General features: G+C 43.6%; 1 protein-coding gene across 4 annotated transcripts; it reads left to right on the top strand.

The window, feature by feature from the left end:
* The first annotated feature begins 5,256 nt into the window (after window positions 1–5,256).
* Window positions 5,257–13,396, top strand: marchf7 (membrane-associated ring finger (C3HC4) 7). 4 transcript variants are annotated; one of them, XM_053445929.1, is made up of 11 exons: window positions 5,260–5,418; window positions 7,952–8,151; window positions 9,308–9,454; window positions 9,599–9,758; window positions 9,930–10,115; window positions 10,204–11,386; window positions 11,496–11,665; window positions 11,756–11,859; window positions 12,052–12,156; window positions 12,503–12,551; window positions 12,720–12,951. In XM_053445929.1, exons 2-11 carry the CDS (start codon window positions 7,969–7,971, stop codon window positions 12,809–12,811), a joined length of 2,379 nt encoding a protein of 792 aa, XP_053301904.1. In that variant the 5' UTR covers window positions 5,260–5,418; window positions 7,952–7,968; the 3' UTR covers window positions 12,812–12,951. The 4 variants fall into 4 exon arrangements, with proteins under 4 accessions (XP_053301694.1, XP_053301904.1, XP_053301766.1 ...); XM_053445719.1 differs by lacking the exon at window positions 12,503–12,551 and having other exon boundaries at window positions 5,257–5,418; window positions 12,720–13,396; XM_053445791.1 differs by lacking the exons at window positions 5,260–5,418; window positions 12,503–12,551 and adding an exon at window positions 5,426–5,698 and having other exon boundaries at window positions 12,720–13,396.
* Window positions 13,397–14,092: the final 696 nt, after the last annotated feature.

Genomic DNA, 14,092 nt, shown 5'->3' on the forward strand with positions numbered 1-14,092 from the left:
TAATGTAAAGTGTTAACACATGTGGCCTTGCATTTGATCCGTTCACATGTATGTTTCCAGTCCTGTGTTTGAAGCAGGCTCAATCACTCTTAAAATAACCAGTTCACCATCAACTGAACAAAGAGAACCTAAATTACAAAAAGTGCAAATAATAGCTAATAATATCCGCCTGTTCTAAAGTTAACCTGAGATGATCTTAAAACGGAGTTATTGCACTGAGAGCAAACAACCAAACTCCACACAACACAAATCTTTGGCCGCATTTAGCCTCTGGTTTGTTGTTCTACACCGTTTCTTAACCTTCGAAACATATCTCTTGAGGTTCCTGAACACACAAAACAGGAAATTCCCTCAGGGACAGCAACTTATAATATGGGCTCAGAGCTTACTCAACTCTGCTGTGTTGTGTTTTTGTTTCCATGAAAGTTCCGATTGATTCGAACTGGAAATAACTCACAACCTCAACCTAGATGCTGCGTCCTCGAGGTCTCTCAGAAGGCATAGACTCTTGCTCTTTGTGCTGGTGAAGACACTGGGCTTGTATTGTAGTTCTCCTATAAACCGGCCTTTGTGGTATTCATGTGTCTCCACAAACACAGAGGGAGAGAGAGACAGAGACAGAGGGAGAGAGAGAGGGAGAGGGAGGAAGGGACACGGAGGGAGGGAGAGCGAAAGGAAACAGATTCTCAAGATCTGGACAAGCCGTGGGAAAAGAGGGGTCTTGCAGAGGAAAAGCAGAAATGTCTCAGGACATTCCTTTGTGATTACACAGTGCTGGACAAATCCAGACATTCTTGCACTTTTTTCCCCCTCCTGTGTCTTAAGGTTCAAGCTAAAGTTAATATCATGAGTTGACATCAACACCTCTGTTTTCTCGTAAAACCTTGGATTTCGAGTTTCTCTAGCAATTTGGTTTTGATAAATGGGACAACTCCCCCACCAAAATGCAATAATGGCCTATTTTTTGGTCATACACCATAGGGAACTCTGATGTTGCACCATGCCACCCGGTGCAGCTGCAATAAATGAACAACACTCTCAGAGAGACAGGTAAGTATCCATCTCATATCCACAGCAGACAAATGAGAAGATTGGAGTGAGAGGGCGGCATTGTGCCGAACTCTCAGGTTACATGCCACTGATCTTGGCTGAGAGAGTTAGCTGCCCTCAGTGGAAAAAAAAAAGAAGTGTTCCTCCCTTGTCACAGCTAGCATGAATGAGAAACAACTCCAAGGAATGCTCCATTATCGTCCTATCAGCAGCACTGGGGGGAGGAGAGCTTGTAGTCTCTCTTCATGTTGCAGTGGAGAATCATGTGTCTGAGGGCAGAAGGAGTCGTGGGGGTATCGGAGGAGGGGGTGGCATTGGCCTACAGACCCACAAGTGGATCGAGGCAGCCTCCTCCTCGACTCACCAGACCTTGCACTTCCTCATTTGTCTCGGTCATGTGTCCTTTTTGTCAGCAATTAATCTGCGGCTCGGGCCCTCCTATATTTATCCCCTTTCGCTCTCTGTTTCTCCTTCACCTCTTGTTGTGCTAGCCTTGGGTAGATTTACACTTGGTTTGATCATCGTTTCGCCGCCGCATACGTGCAACTAATAATGGATCGCTGGCCCTTTTAAGTGCTGCATTTCACCGAGCATGATGAGTATCTTGTTGACCTTCACGTTATTATGCATCTGCTGTATAACAGCGCTCCCCCTCTCCGCTCCAAACTGACCTTCCTGGACCCTCACACACTTAACATGAATTCCGCGTGTTGCAGCAGTTTTAAATGATACATTGATTTTACTCCGTAGGAAAAAAAAAGAAAGACGCAATAAAGCCTGTATCTGCAACAGTAAAACAAAAAGTGCTCATACTTATCTCTGATCAATGCTTCCTGAGGTCGGCTGAATTAGATGTAAGAGTATGCAAATCAAATGAGTGCCCCTAATCCTGGATTTACCGTGATGATGGGATCTACAGTGCCTTTCAAAACAATTATTCAAATCAATCTAATTAAACCTGTTGGAATTGGCTTTAATTGCCTCGCCGACTAAACAAACACCAAGTTCTGGCATGCAAATAATGGTGAGGCTCCACTGGCTCTTCAAAAGGCTGTGGGGAGGAAAAGCGTGAACTACAGTGCCTCTCAGTGGCTATTAGCCTCCTCTGTCTTTTATAATGACGTCACCCCTGGACAGTACCGTGTGTGTGTGTACACTCTGTGTGTGTTTGTGTGTCATTTAAAGAATCAGATTTGGTTGAATACTCCAAAAGCTTTTATCTCTCACCTGTGGCTTTTACCAAACATTCATACTCTTCTATTTACGATGAGTATTATTTTCAGACGGTAACATGTGAGAGTACTGATGTAATAACTGACTTTATTATTCTCACTGTCTAACCTGTTTCAGAGCAGGTTTAACCAGAATTGGATGTAATATACAATATTTGTATAAATGTCATCACATCACCTAAGAGTGCAGATCTTTTTGTTTCACTTACGGAGGATTTGAGATATCCATCTCTGAATAACAAATAAATGATATATCATGATATTTAATTGTGTGCTGGTAAAAAATAAACATAAACAAATGCTCTACATAATCCACAGAAAATCCACAGACTATTATAAAACAGGTTTCATTAAAAAATATCTGTCTTTTGAAGGATTAGTCTCCGTAAAGACAGGTCATTGTTTTCTCTGGATGTGGATCACTCTGCTCCAAATCCTGGAAGGAGTTTTCTTTTCCTGTGTTCGTGAATCTTGTTCTGTATTTGGCATTTGTTCAGCACTGCCCGGGAAGCATTTAAGTAGCTGTAAGCTAAGTTTTCACTTTACAATGTCTTCCTTGGGGCGGTCTTTTGAAAATGTCAGGATGCCACGATGCACATAAGACGCATCACATGACCCAGTTTCGTCAGAAGCTAATGACTGGTTTGTATGAGATACATATGAGAAAGATCAACATTTAAGCAAAAATACATTTAATATGAACCTGCTACAATTCAGACATTTTAATGGATTTATTCAATTACAATGTCAGTTTCATGGCAGAAAAAAAACGGGGTAATTCAAAAAACCCATTTTCTGTCTTCTTATATGATGATGACAAATCTATTCATGATCGCATAAACTGTATAATTTACTGCCCCTTCTCTGTTCTCATTGTATCTACTAAAATTATATTGTCATATATTACACATGTGGCATATTTTACCATTTTCCCTCACATCCAAACTGCCTATCACACGAGGTCGGTAACTGGTGTCAGGTTTATCAAGGTAATCAGATATAATCATAATAAAATGTAAAACAATGACAGAAAGATCTCATTGCTGTAGCACACTGAAAACAATAGAAGTATATCTTTTTCAAGTTTGGTTTATATTAGCAATTTGTTATAATAATAACCCGGTGAAACATGATGATTGACAGCTGAGCCTGGCTCCCGATTGGTCGAGCATGTGCATCAGCTGGACCTCGGCTCCATTGGGACCATCCCCCAGTCGCTGATGACTCCAAATGCACAAGATGGCAGAATTTGTATTTGGGATAATTCGGCTTCATTTGTGGATGTCTGGAGGAAGTCGGCCAATACAATACAATACCCATTCAATAAAAAACACTATAATACTATAATGATTGCTGTCGTGATTAATAAGAAAGTAATAAGAATAAAAAGCAATAATTAAAAGGGTCTCAAACAGCCACAGAGACATTGAGAGCAAACACACACACACACACACACACACACACACACACGCATGCACACACAGACACACACACACACAGGGCACTTTGCTTTACTTTGAGTGGAGGGAGCCTGCAGTCCTCTCATGTTTCTCCATGTTTATTATCCTCTGGAATATGATATCTCAAGACCACCTTGAGGGAATTTCTTCCTACGTTTGATCAGTTGTTGCTTGGATTCAAAGATTAACTGATTAGATTCCAGGGGACAACTTCTTGAAGTATTCTAACAAGTCGTCACATTATCTTTCTCCAGTCTGCCATTGAGAATTTTTCCTTCCCTGTTGATACTGATGACCATGAATCATTCAGTCTTCTACCGTGTGTAATACTCACACATATCCATATCCTTTATTCTCTACTTCTCTGTCTTTAAGTAGTGCTATATAAAAAAAGTATATCTATTTATTCATACCAGTTGCATGTTTACCCATTACCCCACGTACAGGGGTGATGTGATCTCAGTGTTAAGTAAAGTAAAGGCAGGATGTGTCAGACACGTTGCTTTAATTCCACCACTCAGTAAAATAAAACACATTTACATTAAATCAGACTTCATATTGTTTGTTTTCCGCGTCACATTTGAATCTCTAATCTAACCCGGGGACACCTCGGCCCCTGCAGCTGTGTCTCCTTATGCATACGTGAGGCAGGAGGTCTCTCCACCATTAAAATGTTAATGTTAATAACGCTGTTAAAGGTTCAGTGTGTGTGATTTAGGTGAAAGGGATCTATTGGCAGAAATTGAATATAAAATACTACTAGTGATGTTTTCACTAGTGTGTTTGTGCAAAATTGTACAAATTGTATTTTTCTTTAGCCTAGAATGAGCTCTTTTATATTTAAATACTTTATATTTATATCTGGAGCCGGTCCTCTCTACGGAGACCCTCATGTTTTTCACAGTAGTAAAACCTGGACAAACTAAACACCTTTTGAGTTTTTATGACAACTGACACTACCACAGGTTCTCTTTCACGTCTGAAAGGGGGGGGGGGGGGGGGGGGGGGGGTCGGCTGCAACATGTAACTTCACCACTAGATGTCACTCAATTCTACACACTGAACCTTTAAAAATGTCAGACATGTATATATGTTAAAGAATGCTTGGTTACATCATAAATGAAGGTTTTGATACAATAATACGTGATCTTTTATACATGATAAATTTGTCATTTTAGTAAGAACTCACCTAAAACAAGTAGGTTCTAAGTGTATTATCTTTTTAATATATATAGGGTTAAATTCCTTATATATATAAATATATATATCGGTGGTGCTCTTTGCTGTCCGCTCCAGGAATTGACTTTGAGAAATGTCTCTGTTTATGGTTTATACACACAGTGTTACACACACAGTGTTATATCTACAGTCCATAGTCCTCACCTGCTAAACGTGAGTGTGTTTATCAGCCCTGTGTCTCGCAGCTGATTGGCTGCTGCGCTACACATGGATCTGTGGGCCACAAACAAAACGTGGACGCAGCACGTGCACGAGGATAAAGAAGCACCTGGAAGCGATCCTCTCGTGAAGCCACGCCCAGCGGGTCGTGACAACCCCAGCTGATCTTCCGCATCGACCCCTGGTGTCAGCAGCATCAACACAGACGCCATCTCTGCTCCTCCCCCTCCTCCTTCGTCTGTTGCTGCTGCTACAGCGAAGAACGCGACTCATCCAAGGTGAGGCTCAGAGCTGACAGCGCTTTAATGGGTCGTGGGCTTTTCACCTGTGTCTTTTCTACACATGTCAACGAAACGCTAACAAAGGAAAAACGCTGCAGCTTCGCCATTTGGACGCAGGAAGTCCCTATTGTCAGCGAACGGATGCTAAGCTAACAGGTTGGCTAACTAGCGAGCTGGCCAACTAGCTTACGGCTAACCGAGTTGACAGCTCCTGCCCGGCCGTGGGGACAAACGACAGCTGAGCTGGTCCCTCAGCACATGTGACCCGTTAAGGCTGGTGGGTTCAAGGGTTAATGGTTTAACAGAGATAACTTGACTGGTGCTAAAGACGCTAAACGACGCGTTGTTCCCCCACTGCTAGCTAACGTCATCAGTCAATGATGTTTTGCGGCTGTGACATGTCATGAGACGTTCAACGCAGAGCGATATATTCAGGAAAAATGTTAACGGGGAGAAAAACGCCAGGTCACTGTCCATGTTTACTATAGAGATTTAATTTAATTAATAATTAAAATGTCACTAACTACGGAGCTAAATTCGATAACTCACGTTTTGCCTTGTTTTTATTCTAGTGGTTAAAAGACAGATGCAGTAAATGTGAAGTTCGGACACAACTTTCACATGAATCTACATCTGCTGATGATTTGATTTAATTAAGGTGCTTATCTGCTTTAATAGGTTCTAATGGTTGGTTTAATGATTAGCCCCTTTAGCTCGGGTTAGTTAAAAGTAACAGGGGTTTACTTCCTAAACTTAAATTTAACTATCCCGAGCTGAAATAAACTACTGGCTGTTGGTGAACATGTGGCAGAGATTCACGTTTAACTCTGCCTGACTGAGAAAACACTTCAAAAGGTCAGTTTCTCTGTTAACTTCACCATAAAGATCGAATCAGGACCCGAGTAGAGAACTCCAGAAGTCCCCATCTGGAGAAGTTAAACCAAGAGGAAGTAAACACACGAGCTAATCACTAATCTGAAACTGGTGCTTAACTTTTGTGTTTTAACAATATCCAGGTTTGATAAATGATAAACACACATCTGGAGTTGTGTTGTCTGGGTGGAGGAGAAGAAGGGAATTTATCTTTTTTTGGTTTTCATAAAATAAATGACTATTACCTGGGTGGGTTTCAAACAGTGATAAGATATAAACCACGTTGTTTATCATGCGTTCACTACTTTAACGTAGTGCAGAAAATGATCAGCGACTCAATGTTATAAGTTGAGCTCACTTGATGTTTCCCCGAAGAGCCATGGTGGAAAATGCAAAGTAAAGCTGATGTCAGCGTCGTGGTTATTTACAGGTCAAGTGGTCGGTTGCCAGCGTTTCCAGGTAAACTGAACTAAATCTACTGCAACCGCTCCGTGCAGGTTCTGATCTGTGCACACAGTTGATTTGGTGTTATGGTCATTATGGAGTCTGTTTGTGGCGGTGGTTGATTGTATTGTCCTTCTTTAAAATGTTGTTAGAAACAGGCAATGCATTGGAGAAACATTAGAGAGGCTTTAAGTATTTCAGGCAAAATAATTCAATAGTAGCAAGGTGTATATCGTGTGTATTGACTTCGTACGTTTTGGGCAAAAGTACCTTTTCATAAACTGGTAACTGAGAATATCTCTCAGGTGACATATCTGCAAAGAACTTAACCTCAGCAATCCAGACATGTTGTAGTTAACCCCAACAACACATCTCTTTAACCACAACATGAACCATCTTTAGTTTAGTTCTTAGATTAAATGTTGTCCTTTTAAAAATACTTTTGTTCCTTGAAATTGTTTTAATAGTAAAACATTTGCGTTTTCTCACACAAAGAGTCTACTTTAGTTGGTGATTTAAAAAGTTTTAAGTGCTTAAGGTTTAAGTGCTTATAGTGCTGAGCTATCTTTGACCGCAGGTGCTGTAGCTAATGTCCATGGATCCATATCACTACCAGAGAGTTTCACTAACTTTACAACCATATGTCAGAAACTCTTTGCTCTCCCTCCCAGGTCCCCGGCTACATTTGTCTTTCAGCGGATACATCAACTAGAACAAAAAGTAACTTGGATTTTTTTTAAAGTGAGACTGTGCACTGGGTGTAAGATCTAGTTTTTGCAACTTAATAATAAATGATCCAAGTATCTTGTAACTGTTGAAGAGCATCTAGCTTGCTCAGACGCAGAGTGCATTGCAGCAGTTTGCTCCTTGGTCGTGTCATGTTCATGTGACGGAGTTCATAGTCCCAAAGATAGGCACTGCAACTTTGATACCAGGTCCAGGAAGCCATGGTGGCCGGTCTTAGTGTTTACAGACGCACGGTCACGTGTGCTCGATCTAGAAATCAGACGTGCGAACACAGCCGGGCATTTAGCTTGTTCCTGGTTAGAATGGGAGTTCCTGTTTTTTAAAGTCTTTGCTGCAGGACTTGCTCGTTCTTGTTACTGGGTGTGGAATAACTGCTGCATTTATAATCTAGTAAGCTTCCTGCTTTGATCATGCAGTTACAGCAGGCTGCATTGTGTAATGTTATTTTGGGATTTCTTCTCTCAAGGTTCAAGACAATTCACCATGGACTCCAGGTCGCACCGGCTTCCGTTTTGCCTGTCCAGCTCCAGGTCGTCCTACGGGTCCAGTCCAGCGGTCTCCTCCTCGTCCCTGGGCTCCAGTCGACTGTACGGTCGTGAATCGACGCTGAACAGTGACCGCTTCCCGAGGGCTTCATCTTCTTATAAAGCAGATCTGGACCTACAGGTAGGATGATGACACAACCTACAGGGATATTACACAGGAGTGTCTAAAGGCCACGGACCATACACACCCCCTTCTGTATGAATTCACTCAGTATTATTCAAATTGACTACACCCCTCCTGTGGTTTACTGTGTTTGTCAGTGTGGATTAACACCAGCTTCATATAAATGAGCCTAAATATGCAAAGGCCATGTAAAGTGAGATTATCAGCAGGACTTTGTGTCAGGAACAGTAACACTTGCACTTTTGTGACATGAACCTTTGCCATCCCACTGTATCTGTGTTTCTGTTCGACTTGGAGCTTCATCTGCTTGGCTACTGTATTCCACAGAGGACCTTCAAGTACCATTTCTTTTGTCAGCGCCCCTCGGGACCCTGGTACAGTAGCTAACTGCGTGTATCAGTGGTGCAGCAGCAGCAGCACTTTGAAGGTCTTTTTTTAGGGCAGCCTAGATTCCTTGGCACATGTTCTGTGTATTTCAGTCCTGCTGCTCGTAAAGGCCCGTCTCAAAAGATAGTGTTACTGTTGGCCTCAGTTCTGTCTGGCTCTTCCTGCTCATTCCAGAACAGTCCGAGCTAAGTGCAAAGACCAGTCCAACGCCCTCCCCTTCACTGGTTTCATTTATTGTTGTGGGTATAAGAAAGATTTGATCATTTAAGCTTCTGTTCAGTTTTATACAAAGCACATTGAGTGACATATTATGCCATGAAAAGTGCTGTATAAATATAGGTTATCAATATTGTTATCCTAAAATACTTTAAACCTGTGTAAGTAGTTGACATGAGTCACATGAACATTTACAATCAAATAGTATTTTCAAGCAGAAATGTTTTTGTAATGTTCGTCAGTTCTAGAATGACCGGCCTTAAAGTGACCCTGTGACATAATTAAAGTTATGTTTACATTCAGTGTTTCTCACTTAACCACACCAACTGTTTAAACCCGTTGTTTATATATAAATTCACACAGATATATGTCGCTTGGTATGCTTATCATTTATTCTATAGATTAATCTCCACTATTGATTCTCCTACTACAAAAATACATGAGAAGAAAAGACGAGCTGTGTTTCAATGTTTTGAATTATTGTTTAACTTGTTTGTTCAGACACAAGCATTGACTACAGCCATGTGTTTCTCCTCCTCTCCTTCTGCAGAATGCTCGTCTCCTGAGCTCCACCAGAGACTACAGCGGCTCCGACAGTCGCGCCTCCAACTGGAAGCTTCCCACGTCCCTGACGTCCTCCAGCCGGGCGTATGATCGCCCGTGGACCGAGTCCTCTCTGAGCAGCAGGAGCAAACTGGTACGGGAGCAGGACAATCACGGCCTGTTGATTTTCCAAAACATTGATTTGTTGATATGTTCATAATAGAGGGTGAAGGAATTTTGCTGATCAATGTCATTGAAATCTTAATATTTATTCATTTTTAATGTTTAATTATTCTAGGCTGATTCTGGGATCCGCTCAGGCCTGTTGAATGCCAGCGACGATGGCGATTCTAAAAGAGCCAAACTGTCGTACAGCAACCGAGGACTGTACTCCAGAACCTCCAGCACCTCAGTCACTGGATCCACTTACTCCAGCAGTGGGCTGAGCAGTGGCAGAGGTAAATAATGCATTAAAAAAACAGCTTTTTAAAAATCTACCCTCACTTATAAGTGAAAAAAACTAAATTCAGGTAAAGTGAGGTTCTGATCATTGTAATCAATATTAATCTCCGTTGGAAAATGAACCCAGCAGAACTTAACAGTTTGTGTTGCACTTGTTTCTTTCTCAGGTTTAAGTGAAAAGCACAACGACCCGTTAGACTCATCGTGGAGCTCATGTCGTTTGCTCTCGTTGTCTTCGTCTTCCTCCTCGAAGCCGCTGTCGTCCCGGAGAGAGCAGGAGGCCAAGTATGAGCCCGGTCTCTCAGGTTTAGGAGAAAGAAGAATGCGGACTCCTGGAGTCGGGTCCTCCCTGTGTGCGTAGCGTTTATCACTCGATGTAAACACACAGTTCAGGTCCTGATGAAGTCCATCGTCACAGTCTCTTCTCTTCATTCTTTACAGATCAGACAGACCGGGTGACCTCCACATATGCACAGGGAGCCCGGCCTAAAGAGACTGCCTACTCCTCCTCCTCTTCTTCCTCTTCTTCTTCTGCCAGGCAAAGCTCCCTAAACTACCACCTCCCACCCCCCACCTCCCACCGCTCTTCCCCTCCGGTGCGTGACCTGAGCAGCAGAACCACAGGCCGTTTCTCCAGCGGCTCATCCTCCCTCCGCTCATCTCAGGAACAAACAAGAACTCCTGATGCCACCTCAGATATCTCCTCGTCTTACTCCTCTCGAGCCCGATGGTACACCGCCCCCCCGGTCAGACCGGAGGCCACGCTCCCTCCAAGGCCCGCCCCCGAAGGTGTTGAGCCAGAGAGCCGCTCCTCCACACGACGCCTCCTGTCCCGTCTGTTTTCCCGGCGCTCCAGCCAGGAGTCTTCTAGTGGATCTTCCAGCGTTCGCTCCCTTGACGATGACAGTCCATCAACCGGGGGAGAGTCCGTGGACGGGGACGAGGGAACCAGGACGTCCAGCGTGGACCCAGACGCTGGAGGCTCAGAGACGACCTCTGGCGGCCTCAGGACTCGTAGAGCAGACCTCGCTCCCATCCGGGAAAGCAATAGCAATTATCGTAGCAGCCCAGCAGGGTCCAGAATGCCATTGTGGAGAGAGCCTGGTGTTGGCAGTAGTACTAATACCACCACCACCACCACCAGCAGCAGTGGAGGCAGCAGCTCCTCCTGGCTTTCCTCCTCTTTCCGTGGCCGCTGCCCCCCCCTGCTCTCCCGGCTCAGGCGACACGTGAGGGACGACAGTGCCCAGTCGCCTGCAGAAGAAACCTACAGCCGTCCACAGCATCTACTGAGGAGGTGGGACAACGTTGAACATAAAGCGACACAGGAAGATGATGATGACGAGGACGACGACGATGATGATGAGGACGAGGAGAGTGAAGAGGAAGGAGCGGTTGGTTTAGACGCCTTCGGAGCAGGTCATCCCTGCCGACTCGAGGAGGAAACGTTACCTGAGCTCGAGGATGGTCCCGTTGTGTTTCCGTCACGTCGCAGAGTCGCTCTGTACGAAAACATCTCAGCTTCTCTGAGTCAGCTGAGGGGGGTTGACAACCAGCCGGAGGAGCAGAAGGAGAAGCCCACCTCCGGTAGGGATCAGGAGAAGCTGCAGAAGATCAAAGAGAGGTATTTATTACTGACTGTTTCAAAGCTGCACTCTCAAAGTTTTATATATGAAACAGGAGCAAAAAAGTCACTTTCAGATGTAGAAGTTAAGTTCTTCTACCTGCTGTAGGCTGCTTCTGGAAGAGTCTGATGAGGATGAGGGCGACCTGTGCCGAATCTGCCAGATGTGCGAGGAGTCCTCCTCCAACCCTTTGATTCAGCCGTGCCGCTGCACCGGCAGTCTGCAGTACGTCCACCAGGACTGCATCAAGAGGTGGCTCCGCTCCAAAATTGGCTCAGGTGAGTAACAGACCTGTGACGTGGCTGCAGCTTCCACCAGCACTCGGTCCTCTCAACAGAGTCAATGATGGTTTCTTTGTTTGGTCTCAGGCACGAACCTGGAGGCCATCACAACCTGTGAGCTCTGCAAGCAGAAGCTGCGTCTGAACATAGACAACTTCAACATCCAGGAGCTGTACAGGACTCACGTGCAAGTGAGTAGAAAACGATTTTATGATGTAATAAAGTTCATGATTTGTAATTTTGATGGATTCAAACCATTGGACCAGGTTACGGAAATTGAGGCCCTTTATTTGCAGGTGTCTTCTGTCACACTTTCTAATAAGCCTTAAGAAACGAGTCAGTGTGCTGAGGTGTGTGTGTGTTTGTGTTTTGTTGCTCTGCAGTCAGAATATGACGAGTTCATCAGCAGTGGTCTCTATCTGGTGGTGCTGCTGCATTTCTGTGAACAGAGGTTCTCGGATGTCCTGGGAGCTGTTGACGCAGCAGGGGTGAGAGAGCGGCACACACACAAACACACACAGACACACAAACACCCACAAACAAACAGACAGACAGACAGACAGACAGACAACCACATTTTCTAGATTTAGCCACAGTGATGATTCAGCACTATGACAGATACTGTTTTTCAACCTTGGCTGAAAGAGCCACTTGAGTTGTTTTGTGTTGTCAGGTTGCGTTACTGTGTACAGAGCCTCCTGCTTCTCAGTCTCTGCTCATGTCGGCTCTGAACCCTCTCACACACACTGAACCACAGCTTCTCAGATCAATATTAAACTTGTGTAACCGTTGACTGCTCCTCTTGAAAAGCAAACTCTTCCCTTTCTCATCCAGTTATTCAACCTGGTGAGAGTCCTTCACGAACACATGGACAATCTTGAAAGTATGTGTCCTTCTCTCCTGTGGCTTTGTATTTGTTGAAAGGCAGTAGGCATCTGCTGCCAGGGGGATTTTCAGTCTGTTGCAGTTTACTGTGTATCCCTCACTTATGTTAACATTGCTGTATCGATTACGTGGCTGCAGACTTTGACTCCAGGTGTCTGGGTTGCAGGTCCTCATGGAGAAAGTGACGGGGAGGTGCACGACCACCGGCCGTCCATCGAGTTCTCCGACCTGGACGACGATCTCGAAGAGGATTATTAATTCTGTGAACGTGGTGGAACGAGGATGGAAAGAGGGTCAGATGGTGACAAGTTGCAGAGCTGCTCCACACCACATGGTAGTTCACCCCCCCACCCCCCACCCCCCACAAACTCACAAGCTTCGACGTCGTCACGCTCATCTGAAATGCAAGAGGGAAACGCCAAGTGCACAGACGCACGTCTTGCCTTTCGTGGCTTTTGCAAATATGCAAACTCGAATTGAACCGGTGTGTAAAAAAAAAAAACATTCTTGTCTGGACACCACTGTACATGTCTGAGAGAGTGCACTTTATTCAATTATAACAAAATGAAAATGCAAGTCTTTTTAACTGTTATACCACAAGTGCTTTAATGTTGATATAAGGTTGATGTAGTGTAGAGTTGTGACAGTAAGACTTTCAGAGAAGAACAGAAAAGTGGTGATTGTGTACTTTTGTTGTCTGTTTTTCCTCTGTTTATTATTTCCACTGAGACAGTTGACAAAAAAACAAAAACGTCTTCATCTTTGTTTCAGTGTCTGAAATGCTTTATGTACAAATCTAGTTTCACGCTTTTAATTTTGGAAATAAAGATTGAATGGACTGAAGGTTTTTTGTTGAGTCTTTCTTTCCATCATCTGATGGTGAAAGCACAACAGACTAAAATGTCTCCACTGATAAGTTGGTCTACATCTTGATTTGTCGTTCTACTTCCTGCTCTTATTGATTTTGACACATCTCTCTGAAGGTAAATACATGTGAATAATATTTTTTAAAACACAGGTTGTTGCAGGACAAAGGTGAAAAACTAAATTATGTGAGATGAGGACTTGGAAAAGAACTGAAGAAGACGAGTTGAAGACAGGTCATTTTATTAGAAGGATGTTGTACCTGATTTGAGCCGATAGATCTGTTAAGCAGTGGTGGGAAAGATTTAAAAAAAAAAAAAACACACCCACCTTTAACATTTGGTTCACACAGTATATGTACAAGCCGTATTGAGGCTTTTCCACAAACAGAAAAACTCCGGCTCTTGACTTTCAGAGCAGTCAGAGCATCTTTGGTTCGTCCTTGTTACAAAACAAGCATCACATCATTACAAAGCTTTTACAGAACAATAAAACACCAGTGCAATTCCAAGAAGAAAAACAAACTCTTCAAAACCTCATTGTGCTTAAACATAGTCGGAACTGAAGCTCCGCAACAAATTAAAGTGCGATCTTGCTCAGTAGTCGAGTGCATAGTAAAGTCAGATCCGAGAGAAAATACAAAACAGAAATCGGACAAACCCTCCGGTTCGTTTT

Source organism: Pleuronectes platessa, chromosome 1 (genome assembly GCF_947347685.1).
Source record: "Pleuronectes platessa chromosome 1, fPlePla1.1, whole genome shotgun sequence".
NCBI classification, from domain to species: domain Eukaryota; kingdom Metazoa; phylum Chordata; class Actinopteri; order Pleuronectiformes; family Pleuronectidae; genus Pleuronectes; species Pleuronectes platessa.